This window comes from Macaca nemestrina, chromosome 14, assembly GCF_043159975.1.
Source record: "Macaca nemestrina isolate mMacNem1 chromosome 14, mMacNem.hap1, whole genome shotgun sequence".
NCBI lineage: Eukaryota > Metazoa > Chordata > Mammalia > Primates > Cercopithecidae > Macaca > Macaca nemestrina.
The window spans coordinates 68440828-68466563 of NC_092138.1; the positions used below are offsets into that span (position 1 = coordinate 68440828).

A 25736-nucleotide genomic window follows, 5' to 3' on the forward strand; every position below is an offset into this window, starting at 1 on the left:
TTTGAGTGAGAGGCAGTGTTTCTTAACATTCCCTTCTGCATATCCAGAACAAATAATACAAAGGGAATCTAGAAACTACCTAAACCAGATCCTTCTGACAATGCTATAGAAGAATTAGCTAGGATATGCCATATTTTAAAGTACGGCCATGAGTTCAAAAAACAAGTAACACATGGACTAGCTGGGGAAGCCACAATGGGTAACAGCATGTGTTTAAAAGGCTTTAGCCAACGCTAAGCTCCCTGTGAGTCAGGAAAGTCATGAGGCTTCCATAATAATAAACTTCATTTGTAGCAGCATTAAAAGAAATAGAGTGCCCAGAGTGAGGAGGCGATGGTCATACCTGACTTTGCCCTGCTCAGGGTGTCTGAATTGCCCATGAGCTTCACACTTTTTGATGGACATTGATTAACTGGACTATGTCATAGAAGACAAATGGAATGGGGCAGTGGCTACAACCTGTGTCCCAGGAGGAATTGGGTGAATTAGGCTTGCGTAGCCTGAAGAAAGCCAGGCTGGGGTACATTTCCATTTCTTGAAGTGTCTAAGGAGTTTCCAGAGTGGAGAAGGCAGGAGAGGGAGCATAGATAGGCTCAATGCTGTGTAGCATCAGATTTCAGCTAATGAAAGGAAGAAGTTTCAGATAATTGGAGGCAGCCAAGGGTGAATGTAGCTGCCTCAGGCAGTAACAAGCTCTTCGTTCTGGAGGGGTGTCCAAACAGAGTTGAAAACACAGTCAGTGGGGATGTTGTAAGGGAATTCATTCACTGGGTGGGGGTTGGGTCCAAATGACTTTCTTTTTTTTAGAAAAAGTCTTGCTCTGTCCCCCAGGCTGCAGTGTGATTCTCCTGCCTCAGTCTCCTGAATAGCTGGCATTACAGGCACGCACCACCACACCTGGCTAATCTTTGTATTTTTAGTAGAGACAGGGTTTCACCATGTTGGTCAGGCTGCTCTTGAACTCCTGACCTCAAGTGATCCACCCACCTCGGCTTCCCAAAGTGCTGGGATTACAGGCGCGAGTCACTGTGCCCAGCCCCCAAATGACTTTTGAAGACTCTTACAGCCCTAAGTCTCTAGGATATCAGGCATCCACTGAAGACTCATCTACCTACCCATTTCTTAATTCTACACCCATCCTCTAACAGGCATTCAAGTGACACTCCAAAGGAACAAGGCATTGCAGGCTTTCTACAGGACTATCAATCAGGGTTCTTTGGTTGCAAGTAAAAAAATAAAATAAAATTCTGAATAATTAAACAGTAACAGGAACATATTAGAAGGCATGAGACAGTTCAAAAAACTCAAGGGAGAGCTGAAAAATCAGGCCTCAAAAGAGGACATAATTCAAGACAGTAGCTAATACGTAGGCTCCAGGAACTAATGGATGAGTTGTGAGTCCACTGTCAAGGTAAAGTTGTCACTTACTGAGCCACTGAGCTCACAATTCAGCTTCCAGGGACACCATGGGGAGTATGTGATATCTCCAATATCACATACTTCCCTTGACTAGTAGGGGACAAAGCACATTGACCAACAGACAGTTCAATCATGACCAAATCCAATAAAGAAGTCTTCCACAAACCAAATGTAAATCAGGAAGATGTTATTAGAAGAAAGGGATCCTGGGCTGGCACCATAAAGGATTTGTGCCTTGTTTTTTTCAGGTTAAGACAGCAGGGACTGGCCAAGGAGACTCTAAAGTCTGTTCCTCCAAACTTTCCCATTGCAGTGAGAGCAATAATTTCCCTGACCCTATAAAAGGCATGTAAAATGTATCCAGTTCAAAGAGCTTGGGTAACATCGACACTTTGAAATGTGGGGACAGATATCTTGGTGGAAAAAGCACTGAGACGTCTGTTTCCATCAGCAAAGAAGACTAAACACCAAAGGAAACAACTAAAATATCTGAATAAAATATCCCTTAAAATGCATTGCTGAGTCGGCAAGACATTTTTTAAAATCCACAGAGGCCCAAAATGAAAATGAAATCAGGAATTCTTAGAAATGAGCAAGCCGTAATTGCCCTGAGGGTAGCTGCCAATCCCGGAGGCTCAGCACTGTTTTGTAGGCTTTTTGAGGTACAAGAGACAAGAAATACTCATCGAGGGCCTGTTCAAGGTAGAGAATGTACAACAAGACTATACAAAACTTGAGATTTCCAAAGGTCTACATACTCAGAGTAGGGGTGAATGAATATAAGCTTATTTTCTTTTTGCCTTGTGTATCCCAGACATGGAGCTGAAAATGACCCAAAAGTGCCACAGGGGATAAACCAAAATGCCCCCAAAAGCCTCCTCTAGTCAAATAAGCAGAACAGGGGAAGCCTAGCAAGATGGAAACTTTTAGACAATAACTGCTCCCCTCTAGCCAAACACTACAGAAAACTGTGACCCCAGGCGTAACCATACCAAAAAGGTCAAGTGAGGAGCCTAGGCACAACTTCGTGCCGCTGTGACAGGTTGAATGATGGTCCTCACAGATATCCAGGCCCTCTGAAACTATAAAAATTCTAGAAGATAACACTGGAAAAACCCTTCTGGATATTGGCTTAGGTAAGGATTTCATGACCAAGAATCCAAAAGCAAATGCAATAAAAAGAAAGATAAATAGTTGAGACTTAATTAAACTAAAGAGCTTTTGCACAACAAAAGGAACGGTCAGCAGAGTAAACAGACAACCCACAGAGTGGGAGAAAAATCTTCACAATCTATACATGTGACGAAGGACTAGTATCCAAAATATACAACAAACTCAAACAAATTAGCAAGAAAAAAACAAACAATCTCATCAAAAAGTGGGCTAAGAGCACGAATAGATAATTCTCAAAAGAAGATACGCAAATGGTCAACAAACATATAAAAATTCTCAACATTACTAATGATCAGGGAAATGCAAATCAAAATCACAATGCGATACCACCTTACTCCCACAAGAATGACCATAATCAAAAAAATAAAAAAATAATAGATGTTGGCGTGGGTAGAGTGAAAAGGGAAAATATACTTCTACACTGCTGGTGGGAATGTAAACTAGAACAATCACTATGGAAAACAGTGTGGAGATTCCTTAAAGAACTAAAAGTAGAGCTACCATTTCATTCAGCTATTCCACTATTGGGTATGTATGCAGAGGAAAAGAAGTCACTATATGAAAAAGACACTTGCACATGCATGTTTATAGCAGCACAATTTGCAATTGCAAAAATGTGTAACCAGCCCAAATGCCCGTCAGTCAACAAGTGGATAAAGAAACTGTGACATACATATATATATATGTATATATATGTATATATATATGTTGGAATACTACTCAGCCATAAAAAGGAATGAATTAATGGCATTTGCAGCAACATTGATGGGATTGGAGACTATTGTTCTAAGTGAAGCAACTCAGAAATGGAAAACCAAACATCATATGTTCTCACTCATAAGTGGGAGCTAAGCTATGAGGATGCAAAGGCATAAGAATGATACAGTGGACTTTGGGAACTCTGGGGGAAAGAGTGAAAAGGAGGTGAGGGATAAAAGACTACACATTAGGTTCAGTGTGTACTGCTGGGGTGATGGATACATCAAAATCTCACAAATCACCACTAAAGCAATTACACATGTAACAAATACCACCTGTTCCCCAAAAACCCATGGAAATAAAAAAATGAAAAAAAAAACACAACTGAATGCTCCTCCACCAAAAATAAAATAAAATAAAATAAAATAAAATTAAATTAAATTAAATTAAATTAAATTTAAAATATGGAGCCATGCTAAAACAAACAAAAAGGATATCCAGGTCCTAATCCCTGGAACCTGTGAATGTTACTTTGTGGCAAAAGGGACTTAACAAATGTGAGTGATAATTTTCTAATGGAGAGACTACACTGGATTATTTAGGTAGACATTAATGTCATCACAAATGTTCTTATAAGAGGGAAGTGGAAGCCAGGTACAGTGGCTCACACCCATAATCCCAGCACTTTGGGAAGCCAAGGAGGGAGGATCAGTTGCCAGCCTGAGCAACAAAGCAAGACCCTGTCTCTATAAAAAAGAAAAAAAAGTTTAATTAGCCAGGTGTGGTGGTGCATGGCTGTAGTCCCAGCTACTTGGGAGGCTGAGGTAGAAGGATGTCTTGAGCCCAGGATTTCAAGGCTGCAGTGCTCAATGATTGAGCCACTGCACTCCAGCCCAGGCAAAAGAACAAGATCTGTCTCTAAAATTTAAAAAATAATAATAATTAAAAAAGAAAGAAGCAGAAGATTTTATACCCCCAAAACCAGGATGTCATGATGAAAGCAAGAGATTGCAGTGATGTGGCCATGAACAAAGGAAAATTTACAACCTCTAGAAGTTGGAAGAAACAAGGAACAGGTTCTCCCCTGGGACTTCCAGAATGGCAAGAACTAGCCTTTCTGACATATGATTTTAGTCCAGCGAAACTGATTTTGTGCTTCTGACCTCCAGAAGTACGAGAGAATAAATATGTGAGAGGTTTTAGTTTTTGTGTTTGTTTGTTTGTTTGTTTTTGAGACAAGGTCTCACTCTGTTGCCTAGGCTGGAGTACAGTGGCTCAGTCATGGCTCACTGCAGCCTCAGCCTCCTGGACCCAAGCAGTCTTTCCACCTCAGCTTTCTGAGAAGCTGGGACCAGAGGCAAGTGCCACTACACCTGGCTATTAAAAAAAAAACAACCCATAGAGATAGGGTCACCCTATGTTGCCCAGGCTGGTTTCAAACTCCTGACCGTAAGCAATTTCCTCACCCTGGCCTCCCAAAGTGCTGTGTTACAGGTGTGAGCCACCGTACCCAGCCAATGTGTCATTTTAAGCCACCGAGTTTGTGGTAATTTGGTTTAGCAGATGTATAAAACTAATATAGATATCCACAAGAAACTCACTTCAAATGTAACAATATAAGCACGTTGAAAATAAAAGGATCAAAAATATGTATCATGCAAACATTAATTAAAAGAAAACAGGAGGGCTGTATTAATATCTAATAAAGTAGACTTCAGAAGTAAATAAAATTACAGGAACAGAGAGAGACGTTACATAATGTTAAAAGGGTAAACTAACCAAGAACACATATCAACCCTAAATGTGTATGCACCAAAAAACAGCCATAAAATATGTAAGGCAAAAATTGATAGAACTGAAAGGAGAAAAAGACAAATTTGCAGTAATAATTGGAGACTTGAACATCCATCTATCAACAATTGATAGAACAAGAAAGAAAATCAGCAAGAATATGGAACTCAACAATAGCAACAACAAGATCTAACCAACATCTGTAGAACACTCTACCTAAAAGCAGAATACATATGCTTTTCAAGTGCCTATGAAACATGTATTAGCATAGACCATATCTTGGTCCATTAAAAGAAAATAAAAGATAATTGAAATCTTACAGAGTGAGTTCTCCAAAGTCTTCAGAAGTTCTCCGAGACAGATAACAAGAAAATCTCTACACACTTAGAAATTTCTGATTAGTCCATGGGTCAAAGAGAAAGTTTCAGAAATATTAGAAAGGGAAAAGCATGAAAGTGAATGAAAATAAAGATACAACATATCAAAATTTACAGGACACAGCTAAAGCAGTCTTGAAAGGGAAATTTGTAGCATTGAAGGCATACATTAGAAAAGAAGAAAAATCTCAAATCAGTAACCTAAACTCCCACTTTGACTTAGTCCATTTTGTGCTGCTATATAATAGAATACCTGAGACTGGGTTATTTACAATGAACAGAAATTTATTGGCTCATGGTTCTGGAAGCTGTGAAGTCCAAGATTGAGGAGCCAGCATGGGTGAGGGCATTCTTGCTGTGTCATCTCATGGTGGAAGGGCAAAGAGAGAGCAAGAGTGGGCTGAACTCATCCTTTTATAAAGAACCCATTCCTGAGATAAAAGCATGAATGGTCACAAGGGCAGTGAGCTTGACCCAAACACTTCCCATTAGGCCCTACCTTTTAACACGGCTACACTGGGAATCAAGTTTTCAATACATGAACTTTGTGGGACACATTCAAACCATATCACACCTCAAGAAGGTGGAAAAAGAAAAAAATCCCAAAGCAAATACAAAGAAAGAAATAATCAAGAGCAGAAATCAATGTAATTGAAAAAAGGAAAACAACACAGAAAATACAATATTTCTTCCTTTCCAATCTATATGCTCTAATTTCCTTTTCTTGTCATTTTGCACTGGCTAGATCATTCAGCACTGTGTCAAATAAGTGTGGTGAGAGTGGATATCCTTGCCTGGATCTTGATCTTACAGGAAAACGTTCAGTGTTTCACCATTAAGTATAATGTTAGCCGGAGGTTTCTGGTGGATATTCTTTTTTTAATTCTAGTACCCTTGCCTGTACATAAATTTTATAATAATCTTTTCTACATTAACAAAAGCTCTTGTTGGGATTTTAATAGAAATTATGTTAAACCTGGTATATCAATTTGGGCATTTTATAGTTTTTAGCATACATTTCCTGGTACAAGTTTTGTCAGGTTTATACATAATAATTTTTTTATTTGAGTGATTATAAATGGTATTATATTTTTAATTTTGATGTCCACATGTCCATTGCTAATATATATAAATCTAATCAATTTTAATGTTTATGTCGTATTCTATGACCTTCCCGGACTTCCTTATTAATTCTAGAAGTTCTAGGCATTATTTACCCAATTTCAAGACTTGTTTTGTAAACAGTTGCAGTAATAAAGACTGTGGTATCAGACAAAAACATAGATCACTAAAACAGAATAGAGAACCCAAAAATTGACTACACAAATATACTCAACTGATTTGGAAAAGATGCAAAATCACTTCAATGGAGGAAAGATAGCATTTTCAACAAATGGTGCTAAACAATTGTACATCCACAGGTTAAAAAAAAAAACTCAAAGAATCTTAAGTAAGCCTCATACTTTACACAAAAACTTAACTTAAAATGGATCATGGACTTAAATGTAAAATGTTAGACTATAAAGCTGTTAGAAAAAAAAATAGAAGAAAATCTTTGGGATGTAAGGATAGGCAAAGGGTTCTTAAACTTAGCACCAAAAGCACAATCCATAAAATGAAAAGTTGCTACATTTGACTTCATTAAAATTAAAAACATTTGTCTTTGAAAAATCATTTTAAGAGAAAGAAAAGACATGCTACAGACTGACAGAATGTTTGCAAACCGCATATTTGACAAAAGATTTATATCTAGAATATACAGACAACTCTCAAAACTGAACAGTCAGAAAACAAACAATCCAAGTAGAAAATGGACAAAAAACACAAAGAGATGTTTCACCCAACGGGATATACCGCTGACAAATAAGCACATTAAAAGATGTTCAACATCAGTAGCGATTGAGGATGTGCAAATTAAAACCACAATAGGATAGCACTGCACACCTATAAGAATGGCTAAAATAAAAAATACTGGCAAAGAATCAGAGAAACTTGATCACTCATACACTCTGGTAAGCAAGGTAGCAGAGTAGCAGTTTCATTTTTCTTTCTTTCTTTTTTTTTTTTTTTTGGTGTGAGACAGTATCTCACTCTGTCATCCAGGGTGAAGGCAATCATAGCTCACTGCAGCCTTGAACTCCCAGGCTCAAGAGATCTTCTCCCCTTCATCTCTTGAGTAGCTGGGACTGCAAGCACCTCCACCACATCCAGCTTAATTTGTGTGTGTGTGTGTGTGTGTGTGTGTGTGTGTGTGTGTGTGTGGAGATGAGGTCTCACTGTGTTGCCCTAATTTTCTTTTTGTTTTTGTAGAAATAAGGTCTTTCTATGTTGCCTAGCCTCGTCTCGAACTCCTGGACTCAAGTGATCCTCTTGCCTCAGACTCAGGAGTTACTGGGATTGCAGGTGTGAGCTACCACACTGGGCTGACAGTTCCTTCTAAAGCAAAACATGCACCGACCATACAATTCATTAGCTGCACACCTGAGAATTTATTCCAGAGAAATGAAGAATTATGTTCACACTAAAACTTGTACTTGAACATTTATAGAAGCTTTATTTACATAGTAGCAACAAATAATACTGGGAATAAACAGATGTCCTTCAACAGGTTAAATATGGCACATCAGTGGTTAAACTGTGGTACATCCATATCATGAAATACTACTCAGCAATAAAAAGGAATGAATTGTTGATATATACAACACTTATCTGTAATCTTCAGGGAATTATGCTGAGTGGAAAAAGTCTATTTCAATATATAACATTTATATATCATTGGTGAAATGAAAAAAATATAGAAATGGAGAACAACTTAGTGATTGCCCAGAGTTAAGGAGTGGGTGTGGGTGGGAGGGAAGTGGCTGTGAACATAAAAAGGCAATATGAGTGGTGCTGGACATGTTCCGATATTGATCTATGTAAGTATATCCTGGTTGTGATACTATACTACTGTTTTACAAGAGGCTACTCTTGGGTGAAACTAGGTAAAAGATACACAGGATCTCCATGTATTATTTCTTGCAGTGCATGTTAATCTCTGAGCATAAAAAAGAAAGTCACTGATGAATACATGCCTTATGATTCCATTCATTAAAAATGCAAAATGGATAAAACTAAATCATATCTTTCTTGTTTAGGGATTCATACCTCTAGGAGTGGTGTTAGAAATACTTTCAACTAGTTTGAAAGATTCGTCATCCAACATCCCCTAAGAGCAATTAGGTTTACTTCTCTTTGAGGGGGGAATAATATAGGAGTTATTAAGAAATTATTTTAGGCAGACAGATAGTAAGGGTAAAGGTTCTCAGTGGAAGTTTTCCCGTTATAAGAAAAAACCCCTCGCCCCCAATCATCTATTTTCTAACAGAAAAGGCAGCTTGAAGGGCCCGGCAGGCAAGCTTCGATATGCAAATGTTGGCCATTAGAAACTGGGTTCACTCTGTATGGTGAATCCTACCATCTTCTCCTTGTCGCCACTTGTGCCAAGTGTGACAAGTGTGATGGCCACCTCCAGATGTGTTCAGAACATCATGGCGACTCGCATTTGCATATTAAAGGGCTAAGGTGGGAAGGCCAGGGTTTTCATGGGCTATGTGAATGACACACCTGGTCAAACCAATCCCCTGGTGCCTATGCAAACCAGACACTGCCTCCTCCAGCCTCCCTATACAATGGACTGCCTTTCTGCTGCACACAGGGTTTCTCTTTGTTCCAAGTCCTACTCCCTTGTCTTTGTATGGGGGAGATGCTTTCTTCTTTCTTCCTTCTTTCTTACCTTTTAAACTTTTTGCTCCTTAAAACCAAAAAAATAAAAAAATAAAAAACTTTTTGACTAGTTCAGCACCAACCAGTCAGAGTAGACACCCAGCCAATCGGAACAAATGCCAGCTATCAACAACAGGAAACACTGTACTGTACCTGACTTAGTGCAAGGGGGCCTGGGAAATGGAGTTGCTGGCTGAGCAATTGTTGTGCAGTGATGACTCACACCATGGTACCAGATGCACCCATCCTGGTAGACAGCTAGCTGGCCCTGCCTCAAATCACATAAGGTACCACCAGCTTCCATCTCAGGTGTCTGCTTTCAACCCCTGCATGTCCCCTCCACCACACCCTATCATCCAGACCAGCTAGTCCACCCAAACCATTTCAATGGCAGCAAATGACACACTTCCAGTGTGGTCAAGGAGGGGAAGGTGAGGGAAACTCTCGTCTACAATGGATTCTCAAGTCAGCACACCCACCCCAGCCTTCCCGCTCTTTGCTATTAGACAAATGATGAGACTAAGAGAGGAAAAAGGCCCTCCTTGGGATTACCCAGCAAGTCAGGAGCAGTCCAGGACTCTGGCTGCCTGCACAAGGCTGGCAGCAGTGGGACATGTCTGCCCACCTTTCATGGAAGCAGCCCAGGGAATTAGTCCCCATGCCAACACCTGGCTCTGGGGTTCCTGACACCTTTTCTTGGATCTAGGCCCTTTCAAAAGGAGCATTTCAAATAGGAGCCATCAACACTTACAGAGGGTGAGTCTTAATCCACAGAGAATCATTAGCTTCACCCAAGTGATGGGCCATCCATCAGCACCTCCCCTTCTTCCACCAATTATGTATCTGCTAATTATCCGGGATTAAGAATTGACACGGAGCGACATGGTCATTAACCACATATTTGCACGGCTTATTCATGTTAGTGGGGAGTCTAATTGGACATGCCCACAATGCTGCACAACACATTTACATCAACCTGGTTGTCAGCAGCCAACGAAGGACCACAGGATGTGTTTGGTTCCAAAGGGACTCGGCTCTCGGCAGAAGCTTGTTTGCAGGCACACTGGGTGTCTTGGCTTTCTGGCACTGTGAACTACAGCTTAACTTAGAGCATACATTCAATCATTTCTCAAACAGGCACAGCACTGGCCCCAGGAGGGTCTACAAAGATAAACCGGGCACCATTTCTGCCACCTCGAGGAGGTTTACCTTCTGCTCTCCATGATGTGACTGTCTAGCAGGTCACCTCCTTCCCACCTGGGGCATGTGTGCCATCTACCAGCCCACTCCACATTCTCTGTGCAGGTCTCAGTGCTCTTCCTTCAGCCTGGAATTCTTCTGTCCATCTGGCTCTGTCTGAAGACGCCACCTCCTCTGTGAGGCCTCTCCTGATTTCTGAGACCACACAGATCTCTCCCTGGGCTGCATTTTCACAGCATGCTGCCTTCAGTCAAGGGAACGCATGCAAGCAGAGAGAGCTCAGAGGTGTGTGAGAGAGAAAAGCAGCATGTGTGGTCTCAGAAATCAGAAGAGGCCTCATAGAGGTGGCGTCTTCAGACAGAGCCAGGTGGACAGAGGGATTCAGGCTGAAGGAGTAGCACAGAGATCAGCAAGGAGAATGGTCTAGTGCATGGCACACATAGTACTGGTGGGAAGGGTGTGGCCTGGCAGACAGGGTCACGTCATGGAGATCTATGAGTGTTCTGTTAGGGTCTGGAAATTTCTCCTCTGGGTGTGAGGAACCATGGAAGAGATTTTGTTTTTTCAGTGTGTATGCATAGGTGGATGTGTTTTACTAAAGTTTTTATTGAAATGTGACATATGTATAGAAAAAGTACAAAATTTTTCACAAACTGAACCACATCTGTGTAATAGCACTCAGATTAAAACAACAACAACAACAACAACAACAAATTATTACTAAAACTCCAGAGATCCACTCTGGCCCTCTTTCAGGAACTACTTACATACAAGAAAAATAACCATCCTAACATCATAAACCAGTTTTTGCAATTTTCTTGTGTGTGGTTTTTTTCACTCCACATATGTTTGCAAGATTCCCCCATGTTGCTAGACATACATGCGAATTGTTGTTGCTCATTGCTGGTTAACATCCCATTGTATGGATGCACTGCAATTGTTGATGAGCTTTGTGCAGTTTCCAGTTTGGGGATGTAAACCTTCCTGCAAATGCCTTTATGTGCTCCTCTGTGGGTAAATCTGCTGTGTACATACCTAGGAGTGGAACTGCTGGGTCATGGGCTATGCATATATCTACTTGAGTAGATACTACTAATTTCCCAAAGTTGTTCTACCCATATACACACCCACCAGGAATGCACAGGAGTTCTCATTGCTCTATATTCTTGTCAACACTTGGTATTGTCAGTCTTTTTGTGTTTTATGCTTGTTTTTCTTGAGGGGAATGACCACCTGGGGGAGGTGAAGTCCCACTTGGGTTGAAGTATACTCACTCTGGCAGGAATGAAATCAGTGGTAATACAGCTAGAATGAAAAAGGCCAATAAAAAGAGACACCATAGAAGTGGAATATACAGGACTTGCACACAAGGTAGAAGTGAGCTTAAGAGGGAGATGGAGGAAGGTTTCTGTATGAGGTGGCTGGGGGGATGAGGGACATCAGATCTAAAGCCAGGAGAAAACATCCCAATTTAAGATACATCATGTTTGAAATGTAGGACAATGAGATGAAGATGTCCAATAAACTGTTAGCTATATGAGTCTGTTGCTTAGGGATGAGGTAAAGGCTGTAGACAGAGTTAGGAGTTATCACAGAGATGGGAGTTGAGGCTGGGGTGTGGCTGAGATTTCTCAGGGGGTTGTGTGGAATGAAAGAGAGAAGGGCTGAAGACCAGACACCCAGCTTAGGGGATGAGCGGAGGAAGAACAAGAGACAACATCGCTTCCCTCTGAAATGCTGGCAGGGACTGTGAAGCATGAGTCAGGCCCTTCTAGCCCCAGCAGCAGCCTCAACAGCCTGGGTCCATCTCACCAGCCACGCAGTTTTCTCCTGAATGAACTTGCATCACTAACCTCAGAAGCTGTGTTGCGAAATCCGCATCAGATTGCGTACCTCTGGTGGCGTCCTAGGGACAATGGGCACTAAAGACTGATAGCATCCTGGGGTTGGAGTCCTCCTCTCCACCTCCACAACATCCCTGCCAATCAGTTATCCAGCACCACAAGCAGGGAACTCATAACTTCCCACGGCATCCCATTTCCTCGTTGAGCAAGTGAGGATCTAAGAAAACCTTTTCTTGCAAATGCAATCTCACGATACTGAAAGTCAAAGGAAAAGATAACGCTATAACTTAATGGTAATGATCCACGACAGAGTGAAATGCAAGGACTCTGCATCCTGGAAAATACATTTCTATTAACATACCCATTAGCATTTTCTTGTTGGGGTTAGGGTCATGGCGTTTGACTCCCCACAGGAAGCTGCAATTATTTCATTACCATTTACACACTGGTTGGGAATGTGCTCATCCGCTGCAGGCATTCCTCTGGCTTCATCAAGCAGTGAGTACAAGGGCCCTGGAATCTGGCCAGTCTCTCAGGACTGAAGCAGTGCATGCTACAGCACAAATCTACCAGGCTGGACACGTGGGAAGAATGAGCAGCTGTTAGATGAGAGCGAGCCCACTGCAAGGAAAGAGGGCAGAATACCATTCTGTTCACCATTTTTTCGTGTGTATTTAGCAGCATGTGGTCTTGTGTGGGTCTCTGGAGAAGAAGAAAGAAGATGGAGCTAAGAAATGGTTGTCACCCAGCTGGGCGCCGTGGCTCACACCTGTAATCCCAGAACTTTGGGAGGCTGAGGCGGGCGGATCACAAAGTCAGAAGTTCGAGACCAGCCTGGCTAGCATAGTGAACCCTCATCTCTACTTAAAAATACAAAAATTAGGCCGGGCGCGGTGGCTCAAGCCTGTAATCCCAGCACTTTGGGAGGCCGAGACGGGTGGATCACGAGGTCAGGAGATCGAGACCATCCTGGCTAACACGGTGAAACCCCATCTATACTAAAAAATACAAAAAACTAGCCGGGCGAGGTGGCGGGCGCTTGTAGTCCCAGCTACTCAGGAGGCTGAGGCAGGAGAATGGCGTAAACCTGGGAGATGGAGCTTGCAGTGAGCTGAGATCCGGCCACTGCACCCCAGCCTGGGCGACAGAGCAAGACTCCGTCTCAAAAAAAAAAAAAAAAAAAATACAAAAATTAGCCGGGCGTGGTGGCAGGCACCTATAGTCCCAGCTACCCAGGAGGCTGAAGCAGGAGAATCACTTGAACCAGGAAGGCGAAGGTTGCACTCCAGCCTGGGCAACAGAGCAGCACTCCATCTCAAAAAAAAAAAAAAAAGAAAGAAAAGAAAAGAAAAAAAGAAAGGGTTCCCACCCTGGGGGAGACTGGCAGCAGAGGCAGAGACAGGCATACAAAAGGAAGATGTAGCTGAATTTTTTTTTTTTTTTTTTTTTTTTTTTTTTTTTTAGACAGAGTCTTGCCTTCTCGCCCAGGTTGGAATGCAATGGCACTATCTCAGCTCACTGCAACCTCTGCCTCCCAGGTTCAAGCGATTCTTCTGCCTCAGCCTCCTGAGTAGCTGGGATTACAGGTGCACGCCACCATTCCCTGCTAATTTTTGTATTTTTTAGTAGAGATGGGGTTTCACCATGTTGGCCAGGCTGGTCTTGAACCCCTGACCTCAGGTGATCCACCCGCCTCGGCCTCCCGAAGTGCTGGGATTACAGGCGTGAGCCACTGCGCCCGGCCCTTTTGCTTTATTTTTATAAATTAACTTGGCAGTGTTTTTTTTTACAAGGTAATATTTATAAAGTGGGTTTTTTTTTTTTTTTTTTTTTTTTTTTTGAGACGGAGTCTCGCTCTGTCGCCCAGGCTGGAGTGCAGTGGCCGGATCTCAGCTCACTGCAAGCTCCGCCTCCTGGGTTTACGCCATTCTCCTGCCTCAGCCTCCCAAGTAGCTGGGACTACAGGCGCCCGCCACCTCGCCCGGCTAGTTTTTTTGTATTTTTAGTAGAGACGGGGTTTCACCATGTTAGCCAGGATGGTCTCGATCTCCTGACCTTGTGATCCGCCCGTCTCGGCCTCCCAAAGTGCTGGGATTACAGGCTTGAGCCACCGCGCCCGGCCTTATAAAGTGTTTTTATAATAAAATAGTATTGGCCAGGCACAGTGGCTCACGCCTGTAATCCCAGCTCTTTGGGAGGCCAAGGCAGGTGGATCACCCAGGAGTTCGAGACCAGCCTGGCCAACATGGTGAAACCCTGTCTCTACTAAAAATACAAAAATTAGCCGGGCATGGTGGTGCATGCCTGTAATTCCAGCTACTTGGTAGGCTGAGGCACGAGAATCGCTTGAACCCAGGGGGCAGAGGTTGCAGTGAGTCAAGATTGCACCACTGCACTCCAGCCTGGGTGACAAAGTAAGACCCTGTCTCAAGAAAAACAAAGAAACAAAGAGATAAAAATAAAATAGTATTAAAATGATTTTTTTTTTTAACAAAAACCAGTGGTCCCTTGGCCTAGTCTGTTCTACCTTCAAGTCTTATTCTCAGGAGGTAGCAACTTCCAACTCTTTAAGCTTGCTCTTATGTTGGTTACCTGCATATTTCTAAGTCATAAGCTATGTCAGAGACTAACAGCTCTCTACAATCCATGTTTTCTTTTTCCTGGGTGTACAGCTAGATCTCATTCTTCAGCTCCTATTCCTGTCTCCTCTTACCCCTTCCAGGTCCCCAGCCCTGAAGTTAGAGGCAACTGGACTCTAGCCAATGAAATGTGAGCAGAAGTGCTACTGCCACTTCTAAGCCTGGTCCCTAAAACCACCATGTACTCCCATGTACTCCTCTATGATCTTTCTTTTTCTTCTTCTTCTTTAGTTTTTCATTTTTTATTTTTTTATTTTTTTATTTTTTGATGGAGTCCTACTCTGTTGCTCGGGCTGGAGTGCAGTGGCACAATCTCAGTTCACTGCAACCTCCATCTCACAGGTTCAAGCAATTCTCCTGCCTCAGCCTCCCTAGTAGCTGGGAGTACGGGCAAACGTCACCACGCCCGGCTAATTTTTTGTATTTTAGTAGAGACGGGGTTTCACCGTGTTATCCAGGCTGGTCTTGAGCTCCTGAGCTCCACCATGCCCAGACTATGATCTTTCTTCTTATGGCTGCCTGGAATGGAGACGATGTCCTGGCAGGCTCTGGAAGCCACATACTAAAGATGAAAGAGCATTCATTAAGCTGGGTACAGTGGCTCACGTCTGTAATCCCAGCACTTTGGGAGGCCAAGGTGGGCAGATTGCTAGAGCTCAGGAGTTCGAGACCAGTCTGGGCAATGTGGTGAAGCCCCATCTCTACTAAAAATACAAAAATTAGCCAGGCGTGGTGGCACATGCCTATAATCCCAACTACTTGGGAGGTTGAGGCACAAGATCATGACACTGCACTCCAGCCTGGGCAACAGAGTGAGACTCCATCTCAAAAAAAAAAAAAAAAAAAAGCATTCATCAGCCAGTGTCTGAATGAGGGAAAGAAGGAAGTCTGACCTACCAGTCTGCTTCTACCCGCCCAGTACCACTATGAAAAAAGAATTCTATTATGTTTGAGTTGGTATGCCTTTTGACATCTATTTGTTATAGCAATTAGATTACCCTATTACATATCCATATATTGATTATCAAGTAGAAAATGCACTAGTAACAGAAACCTGAAGATAGAGTGTTATTTTCTCTGACATCAAAAGTAGTTCAGAGTTAATATTGCAGTCTATGATGCCAAAAGGACCTGGCTCCTTACAGCTTTCCTTTTTATAGCTGTGATCTTCAGGGTGTGACCCTATACCTCTGTCTTAGTCTTTCAATAGAGTTGCCAGAGCTTCAGCCATGTCTGCAACTCGGGCAGGAAGCAGTAGAGGGATGAAAAGGCACAAAAGAAAAGTGCTAGTTGAGTCAACCGCCAGAGAAAGAAAGATTTATTAGGGACTTAGAGGGAGGGTGAAATAAGAAGTGACTGCTAATGGGTACACAGGATTTCCTCAAGGAATGATGAAAATGTTCTGGAACTAGATAGTGGTGATGATTGTAGAACTCTGAAACTATCCTAAAAAACACCTAATTGTACACTTTAGGCCAGGCACAGTGGCTCACACCTATAATCTCTGTGTTTTGGGAGGCCTAGGTGGGAGGATCGCTTGAGGCCAAGAGTTCAAGGCTAGCCTGGACAACATAGTGAGATCCTGTCTCTACAACAAGTTTTAAACATTAGTCAGTGTGGTGGTACACACCTGCAGTCCCAGCTACTTGGGAAGCTTAGGTGGTAGGATTGCTTGAGCCCAGGATTTCGAGGCTGCAGTAAGCTATGATTGCACTACTGCACCCCAGCCTGGGGAACAGAGTGAGACCCCATTTCTCAAAAAAAAATTAAGTCATCAAAGTGTACTAAAATGGTGAATTTTATGGTATATGAATTATGTCTCTCTCTCTCTCTTTTTTTTTTTTTTTTTTTTTTTGAGACAGAGTCTCGCTTTGTCAGCCAGGCTGGAGTGCAGTGGCAAGATCTCAGCTCACTGAAACCTCCGCCTCCTGGGCTCAAGCAATTCTCCTGCCTCAGCCTCCCAAGTAGCTGGGATTACAGGCGTGTACCACCATGCCCAGCTAATTTTTATATTTTCAGTAGAGACAGGGTTTCGCCATGTCACCATATCATTGTCTTTCACCTCCATATTTTGTCCCACTGGAAGGTTTTCAGGGACAATAATACACGTGGTGTTGTCCTCTCCTATGATAACAATGCCTTCTTCTAGAATGCCTCCTGAAGGATCTGAGGCTATTTTACTTCCTTTTACATAAGTAGAAAGAGTATGCTCTAAAATAATGATTAAAAGTATAGTATAATAAATACATAAATCAGTAACATAGTTGTTTGTTATTGTTGTTGTTATTTTTTTAATTGAAACAGAGTCTGGCTCTGTTGCCCAGGCTGGAGTGCAGTGGTGGGATCTCGGCTCACTGCAACCTCCACCTCCCAGGCTCAAGCCATCTTGCCACCTCAGCCTCCCAAGTACCTGGGACTACAGGCACACATCACCATGACTGCCTAATTTTTGTATTTCTTATAGAGATCAGTTTTCACTATGTTGCCCAGGCTGGTTTCGAACTCAAGCCATCCCCTATCTCAACCTTTCGAAGTGCTGGGATTATAGACATGAGCCATTGCACCCAGCCCATAGTCATTTATTATCAAGTATTATGTAGCATACATCGTGTATATGCTATACTTTTATAAGACTGGCAGCACAGTGGGTTTGTTTATACCAGCATCACCCCAAACACGTGAGTAACACATTGTGCTCTGATGATACAACAGCTGGATCTTGCTAGGCGATAGGAATTTTTCAGCTCCATTATAATCTCACGGGACCACCATCACATATTGCAGCCCATTATTGACCTAAACATCCTTAGGCTATGACTGTACTTGGGTTAAAGATGATAATTACTGTAATTGGTTGACTATTCTAAGGATAATAATTATAGATAAATACAAACATGTATGCAATATAATGGATATGATTAATGTTTATTTTTAAAAGTTGTTTGTTTAGTCAGCTAGTAAATATACATATATCTTGTTTTATTTAATATACTGATACTTTGTGTTTCAAAGCAATAGACATCAGCTTTAGATTTAGTAGTTATTTGTATTTTTATATAACAGCATATATCTAGATTCACATGTATAAAAGGATATCAGTAAATCATTTATTATACATCATTATGTAATGCTTATGTAAAATTACTCAAATATTTTATGCCCACATTAGTAAAGTTTCTTTGTCACCAATATATATATATATATTTTTTAACTCCTGGTGCTTTCTAACATACTTAGTTAAGTTCCTAATAATCATTGCTCCTAGGCCAGGCACAGTGGCTCAGCACGTGGGTGGGGAGGATTGCTTAAGCCCAGAAGTTCAAGACCAGCTGGGCAACATAAGGAGCTCTTGTCTCTACCAAAAAAAAAAAATAGACAAAAATTAGCCAGGCATGGTGGTGCACGCCTGCAGTCCCAGCTATTCAGGAGGCTGAGGTGGGAGAACCACTTGAGCCCAGGAAGCGGAGGTTGCAGTGAGCTGAGATTGTGTCGCTATACTCCAGCCTCTGTGACAGAGCTAGACCCTGTCAAAAAAAAAAAAAAAAAATTGTTCCTTATTGCCATGTGTTACAATGTCACCTGCCTTGTCTTTAGATACTTTTTATACAGGCAAACCTTGCTTTATTGAACTTCACTCTATTGTGCTTTGCAGATATTTCTTTTTTTTATTTTTTAATTAATTAATTTATTTATTTATTTTGAGACGGAGTCTCGCTGTGTCTCCCAGGCTGGAGTGCAGTGGCGTGATCTCGGCTCACTGCAAGCTCCGCCTCCCGGGTTCACGCCATTCTCCCGCCTCAGCCTCCCAAGTAGCTGGGACTACAGGCGCCCGCCACCACGCCCGGCTAGTTTTTTGTATTTTTAGTAGAGACAGGGTTTCACCATGTTAGCCAGGATAGTCTCGATCTCCTGACCTCGTGATCCACCCGCCTCGGCCTCCCAAAGTGCTGGGATTACAGGCTTGAGCCACCGCGCCCGGCCGATATTTCATTTTTTACAAATTGGAGGTTTGTGGCAACCCTGCATCAAGCAAGTCTATTGGTGCCCGTTTTTCAATAGCATATGCTCACTTCATGTCTGTGTGCCAGCATTCTTTAGCAATAAAGTATTTTTTACTTTTGTGGATACATAGTAGATGTACATATTTATGGGTTACATGAGATATTTTGACACAGGCATGCAACATGAAATAAGCACATCGTGAAGAATGGGGTATCCACTCAAGCATTTATCCATTGAGTTGCAAACAAACCAATTACACTCTAAGTTATTTTAAATTGTACAGCTACTATTAACTATACAGTCACCCTATTTTGCTATCAAATAGTAGGTCAGATTTATTCCTTTGAACATTTTTAATAAAGTATTTTAAATTATGGGTTTTTTTAGACATAATGCTATTGCACACCAACTTTTATGTGCACTGGGAAACCAGAAAATTTGTTTGATTCACTTTATTGAAATATTTGCTTTATTTTTATTTTTATAAAATACCTATAATATTTCCAAAGTATGCCGGTATCGTTTCTCCTCTAACTACACACACACACGCGCGCACGCGCACACACACACACACACGTATAGAGAAAGAGAGAGAGACTTGCTCTGTCGCCAAGGCTGGAGTGCAGTGGCTCCATCTCAGCTCCCCGCAACCTGCACTTCCCAGGTTCAAGCGATCCTCCTATCTCAGCCCCCCAAATAGCTGGGATTACAGGCATGCACCACCACACCCGGCTAATTTTTAGTGTTTTTAGTAGAGGTAGGGTTCCTCCATGTTGGCCAGGCTAGTCTTGAGCTCCTGACTTCAAGTGATCTGACTGCCTCGGACTCCAAAAGTGCTGGGATTACAGGCGTGAGTCACTATACCCGGCCATCCTTTAACCATCTTTTCTTGATTTTTGCCTTTCCCAAATCCAGGTCTCATATTCAAAACAACAAATTTGTTAAGTTGTTTTCATATCTAAACAACATTTGGGTGTTCTAAAGTAACCACCAGCTAACACAATGGTTTGCTCCTATACTACCTATGAAAAGAATGACAAAAGGAATAATTCGGTTTGTATAGAATATTGTGCATTATAGTCATAACTGCTATGAGAACTCCCAAATCAGGGTGGTGTGCAGGTTAGGGCAGAGTTTTGGGAAAGGTGAATTGTTCTGTACAAAAAGGAGAAGAATCATAATGCTGCGGGGAGGGGAGGGACCTGGGAGAGGGGAGTAAGCAGCCAGCAGGGCGGGGCACCGCCTGAATGAAGGACAGAAGGTGAGAGCCCTTAGGGGCACAGCAGCACAAAAGACTTTGGGAGAAAAGGAATTAATGAGAGGGAATTTTAAGTTGTTTGCCATGGTGTGTGCTATGGGCCTCCTTCCCTCCTGTCATCCTTACACTGTCTTTAGAAAAGTTATTTTTTGTGTGTGAAAGGGGATTCTCCTGGAAGTATTGAAGGATGCAGGGATGAACTGTTGGTTTGTTTCTGAGATGGAGTCTTGCTCTGTCACTCAGGCTGGAGTACAGTGGTGTGATCTCAGCTCACTGCAACCTTCACCTCTTGGGTTCAAGTGATTCTCATGCTCCAGCCCCCTGAGTAGCTGGGGTTACAGGCATGTGCCACCAGGCCTGGCTAATTTTCATATTTTTAGTAGAGACAGGGTTTCACCATGTTGGCCAGGGTGGTCTCAAACTCCTGACCTCAAGTGATCTGCTCACCTCAGCCTCCCAAACTGCTGGGATTATAGGCGTGAGCCACTGCACCTGGCCTGCAAGGATGAATTGTATGTGCGTGTTGATGCAAGGCAAAAACACATCATGAAGGGAAGCTGGAATGGAAGTCTCCAGGGTAAATTCCCGGAAATGAGAAAGACTTTCAAAAGCTGTGGAATTGAGGGGGTGTCAAGCTGAGATCTCAAGGGGTAATGGACCCAATTAATGCCTAGGTTCTAGGTGGGAGAAACAGGAAGTAGCATAAGGGATATATCTGACATGATGAAAAGATGGAGTTGGAGAATAGGAAGGCCCAGAGAAGGATGGGGAGATTTAGAAGGAGCTAGAGGGTTAAGGGTCTTCTGGACTAAACAGTGGGGGTGGGGGAGACTATGAGGTCACCTGGCACTCTTTGTCCTTCCCATGCCCACCCTAGAGAAACTGAAGCGCAGACGCCAGCAGAGATTAAATCTTTTTTTTTTTTTTCGTCTCTCTTCCTACTTTTCTAAATGAATTATTACGTTAGTCCAGAGAGACAACTAAGATGGGAACTCTCAGGAAAGAAGACAGCATCATCTTTATGGACAGGGAGAGGTTAGGGTTGAGACTAGGGCTTCTACTCAACACTCACAGACCATCTATCTGGATGTGGTAGAGGGGTTCAGGGAAAATTCCCAGCCAGGGATTGAATTATTAAGAGTTCAGAATAACCGAGGGGAAGCAGAGTCTTCACCCTGTTCATCAGTCCTTTCCATTTAGTTGTGCTGGTCAAGCCTTTCTTTTGTTTTAGGGCTGATCTGAATAGCAACACTGAGCCTCTGAAAGCTTCCAGTCGGAGGCTGGAGCCCTAGTGCTGTCCTTGTGGAGCTGAATCCCATCTCATGGAGCAAACCCTATTAGAGATTTTGTCCCCTTCCTCAAGAGAGGAATACACAGATAACCCTCCTCTACGGTTTTCAAAAGAAGAAAATAGAAAAACGCTTTTACCCACGTTACAAATGAATAAAAAGGAAGTAACATAAAGCTCCGCTCCTGCAGTGGAGAAACACTATCCATGAGCACGGTCTACCTAGAGAGGAGAGACAGCACTGGACCTCAGCCCTCCTTCCTTTCTTGTCTTTCAGCATCAATGCAGAGAGAAGAGGAGCAGCAAAGAGGGTGCATTTCCAGGAAAGCGTCTTAGTCCGTTTGGGCTGCAATAACAGAATACCATAGGCCCATAGACTAAGTGGCTGAAATTGATCTCTCGCAGTTCTGAAGGGTGGGAAGGTCAAAATCAGGGCACTGGCAGATTCAGTATCTGGTGAGGCCCACTATGTCCTCCCATGGTAAAACAGACAACGGGGTTCTCAAGGGTCTCTTTTATTAGGCCACTAATCCCATTCATGAAGGCTCCTCCCCCACAATCTACTCACCTCCCAAAGGCCCCACTTCCTAATACTGTTGGACCAGGGATTAGGATTTCAACTCATGAACTGGGGGGATACAAACATTCAGTCAATAGTAGAAGGTTCTGCCTGTTCAGCCTAGAACTCTCAAGGTCTCACCTTAATCTCTCCTTTCGCATGAGGACCCCGGTCTACAGCCTCTAAGGCTGTGTCAGCTGCTAGAGCTCATTACTCTCAGAAGACAAAGCCCCCAGCAGGGACACTCAAAAAAAGGAATCTGAATCTGGAATACTTAGCTGATTGCCTGCTCTGTCCATCCCCTGAAATGAAAGAATGATAGAGATGGCCCATGGGCCTCACCCACTAGATGGCGCTGTGCGATGCAGTGGGAAGAGTAGCTAGAGGTGAACCTTTGAGGTTCTGATTTTGGACAAATCATTTAACTTCCCTGAGGCTCAGATTCCTCCTTGAGATACACTTGGCCTGTATCCCCTACAGCACAGGTATGTAGATCACACGGGATAATGTGTAAGAAAGCACTTGTAAGTATAACACGTGGTGACATACTTGAGCTTGTGGACTGTTGTCACTGACCACTCCACTCTGTACCAGCGGCTGGGGCTGTCAGAGTCTAGTGTCCCAGGACCTTCCCCAGTCTTCTCTATGAACCCTTTGCTCCTACCTTCACCACATGTGACCGAGTCCCCTGGTTTCCCAGCTGGGAGAGATTGCCAGAAAGGAGCTTATGTTGACACTGGACTTGCTTGCTCTTTGGAAAAGCAGGTATTGATTAATCTCTTCGCCATTCCTGTACCCCTTTTCCTAGCATGGCCTGTGTGACTCCAGGGCCCTAGTGCTGCTGGGGTTGGCATGGGAGGGGAATCCCACAGGAAGGGAATGTGAAAGAAAGCCCCAGCATGAGGAACAAGGGAAGTGCCACAATGCCCATGATGTGGGAGAATGTAACTCCCACCAGGCCTGCTGGGCCTTCTACCTATCCCCATTCTGCTTTTTTTTTTTTTTTTTTTTTTTTTTTTTTTTTTTTTAGATGGAGTCTTGCTCTGTCACCCAGGCTGGTGTGCAATGGTGCAATCTCACCTCACTGCAACCTCCACCTCCTGGGTTCAAGCGACTCTCCTGCCTCAGCCTCCTGAGTAGCTGGGATTACAGGCACCTGCCATCACACCTAGCTAATTTTTGTATTTTTTGTAGAGACAGGGTCACCATGTTTGCCAGGCTGGTCTCGAACTCCTGACCTCAAGCAATCCTTCTCCCTTGGCCTCCTAAAGTGCTGAGATTACAGGTGTGAGCCATCGTGCCCAGCCCCCATTCTGCTTCTGGCTGAAGCTTGTATCTCCTGACTTTTGCAGCCATCTGGGCAGGCTTCCTGATGAGGGCAGCTTGCAGCAAGATGATTCCTGCTGGGAGGGTCAAGTAGATTGACCATAGAAGCTGAACTTCTGCTCTTTATGGGGGCTGGGGAAGATGCTACTCCTTCCGGTTCCCCTTTAACTTCCACAGCTCCTCTGCCTGGGCCCTCCCTCCCTCAGACGCCTGTCTCTAGGCGACTCTGCCAGCAGGTGTTAAGATGGTAGCTTGTCTTCCTCAGCCCTGATATCCAGGAGCTCTAGAGATACAGGTCACAAAGAGAGTGCATTTCTAGGTTAAGGAAGAGAGAAATGCAGGAGGGATTTTTCCCATACAATGGGAAAAATCAACTGAAATCTTCTGGGTCTACTTTACAGTCAATGTCTTGCTGACATGCAAAACACCACAGGCTCCCAACTCTTGTGGAATACTGAAGACAAATCAGTCTGGACACTTCTCAGCAGCTCCCAGATCCCAAAACCTGGCAGAACCATTTGCAACATGAATAGAGCCAGCTCTTCTGGGGTCTGCCCTCTGCACAGCGAGTTCCTGGAGGTTACAGTCCTGGTCTCTGGTAGTTGATCCCCACTAGATTTTCCATTTGTCTTATTCAGTGCTCTCCTAATGGCCCCCAGCCTAATTTAGGCTGAAGAATCTGCATTGCATCCCCCGTCCCTGTCCCAATCCCAGCCCCACCTCAGGCCCACCTTCAATCCTCTCTCCCATTCTAACTCTCACCCCAGATTAGGGCCTGTGGGGTATCTTTCCCTAGAGCCCAGGAAGAGGTAGAGTCTCTCAACCCAAGGGAAATTCAATACCTGAATTGGCACTTGTTGCAAAAGCAACTAGAATATTTGTGGCATTTACCTTTTTTTTTTTTTTTGGTCCAAAGATCTCAGGAAACCTTGAATCCTTCGGCTCTCAACATTGGCCTCTCAGACCTGAGCACCCATCTCCATCCTTGCTGGAGAATGTCCCATCAGCAGCAGGATCTGGGGGCAATAGGAGCACCACCATTGAAAAAGCATCATCCAACACCAGCCCCACCTGGCACAGATACAGCCTGAGAACAAATTCTCATCCAAAGGGCAAGCGTGGACACATACAGTCCTCTGTGGTAAGGGTCAAAGCAGCAAGGAAAGATCTAAGAAAGATGGCACCAAGGTGACCGGAAGCTTCCTGTGAGAGGCCCAGCAAAGTTCCAGTAGGGAATGACAGGCAGAGTATGGAGCCCAACTTGAGGAAGGGTAAAAAGGAAAAAAAAATCTATTCTGGTGCTTAAAAAGCTACCCCATGAGGAGCCTAAGGTCCGACTCTGAGGAGACAAGAAGTAGCTTGAAGTGTCACTAAAGGAATGACTTATCTGGGGTCCAAAAGAGAACCCAGACCAGAGCCATTCACTTGGACAAGAAGTTGGACGAATGTCCCAGGCTGGAGACCATTGGCATGGTTCATGACTCTTGCCAACTATATACCGCCCCCTTCTGGGAAGTCCTGTATCTTCCTGGAAACTGAAACCTTGGCACCCTCAGTGAATCCGAATACTGCCTGAATACCTCTTGGAAGCTTTCCTTTCTTGATTCAAGTGCTACATAGGCACTAGAAGCCCAGGTGGTATGGTTTTGAGTGTGGCAGAGACAGAGGTATAGCTTACCTCTCAAGGTGGTTGAATCCATAAAACTTAAGGTGACAGAGGCCCAATCATGGCTCTTCCCAAGTCCACCTTTCTCCCTCAGCCACCCATGCTTCCATGATGGCTAAGCTGAGGTTGCTTAGATCCTTGAAAGAAACCGTTAGATAAGTTGAAGCCAGCAGACAAGAGGATCACAAAAAAATTCAGTCCTCACCCCAGAGATTCCTTCCCTGCTCCCTCAGCTATAAGCAGAAAGTCCAGAAGGCCCTGAGATTTGGTCACAGAGGACTGTGAGTCCAAGAAGTAAAGCAGGCAAACTTTTAAGCTCCTCTTACCATCTTCATGGACAAATCATGTCAGAGTGAGACTGTAAGGGGAACAAGAAAGGCAGTCCAAAATCACTTCAAGTCAGACAATGGCAGGACATACCCAATGGATGAGAGTGGAGTTATGTCCCAACAGACTCTGGCCATAGAGGAGCAGTACCTAGAGGCAGAGGACAGAGGGCAGAGGGTCTGAAGCGGCTCAGCACAGGGGAGAGCATCTTCTCAGAGTTTTCACTTTAGGAAAAAGATGTTGGAGATTTAGGGATTCCTTCAAGAGCCACGATGTCGAGGAGATAGGAAGTCCAAGGAGACTCCAACTACTAAGCCACACCCAGAAGATGTCCTGAAAGCCAGTGAGCCAGGAGATGTCCAGAAGCTAAATGGCCATGAGTGGTCAAGGGCTCCAGTGACCA

The 25736-nt window shown here is 43.4% G+C and overlaps 1 protein-coding gene across 5 annotated transcripts in view; it reads right to left on the bottom strand.

Moving 5' to 3' along the window:
- Window positions 1-4500: 4500 nt before the first annotated feature.
- The window catches only part of LOC105477193 (tRNA methyltransferase O), a 51821-nt gene continuing 30585 nt past the window's right edge, over window positions 4501-25736 (bottom strand). The window contains exons 5-6 of one of the 5 annotated variants that reach the window (XM_071078061.1): window positions 12704-12970; window positions 4501-12523 (exon numbers count right to left, since the gene is read on the bottom strand). In XM_071078061.1, coding sequence (XP_070934162.1) covers window positions 12822-12970 — 149 coding nt within the window. In that variant the 3' untranslated portion in view covers window positions 4501-12523; window positions 12704-12821. Of the gene's footprint in view, window positions 12971-16731; window positions 25144-25736 lie in introns of those variants that run through there. The other 4 variants (XM_071078060.1, XM_071078059.1, XM_071078058.1 and 1 more) reach the window with 4 other exon arrangements.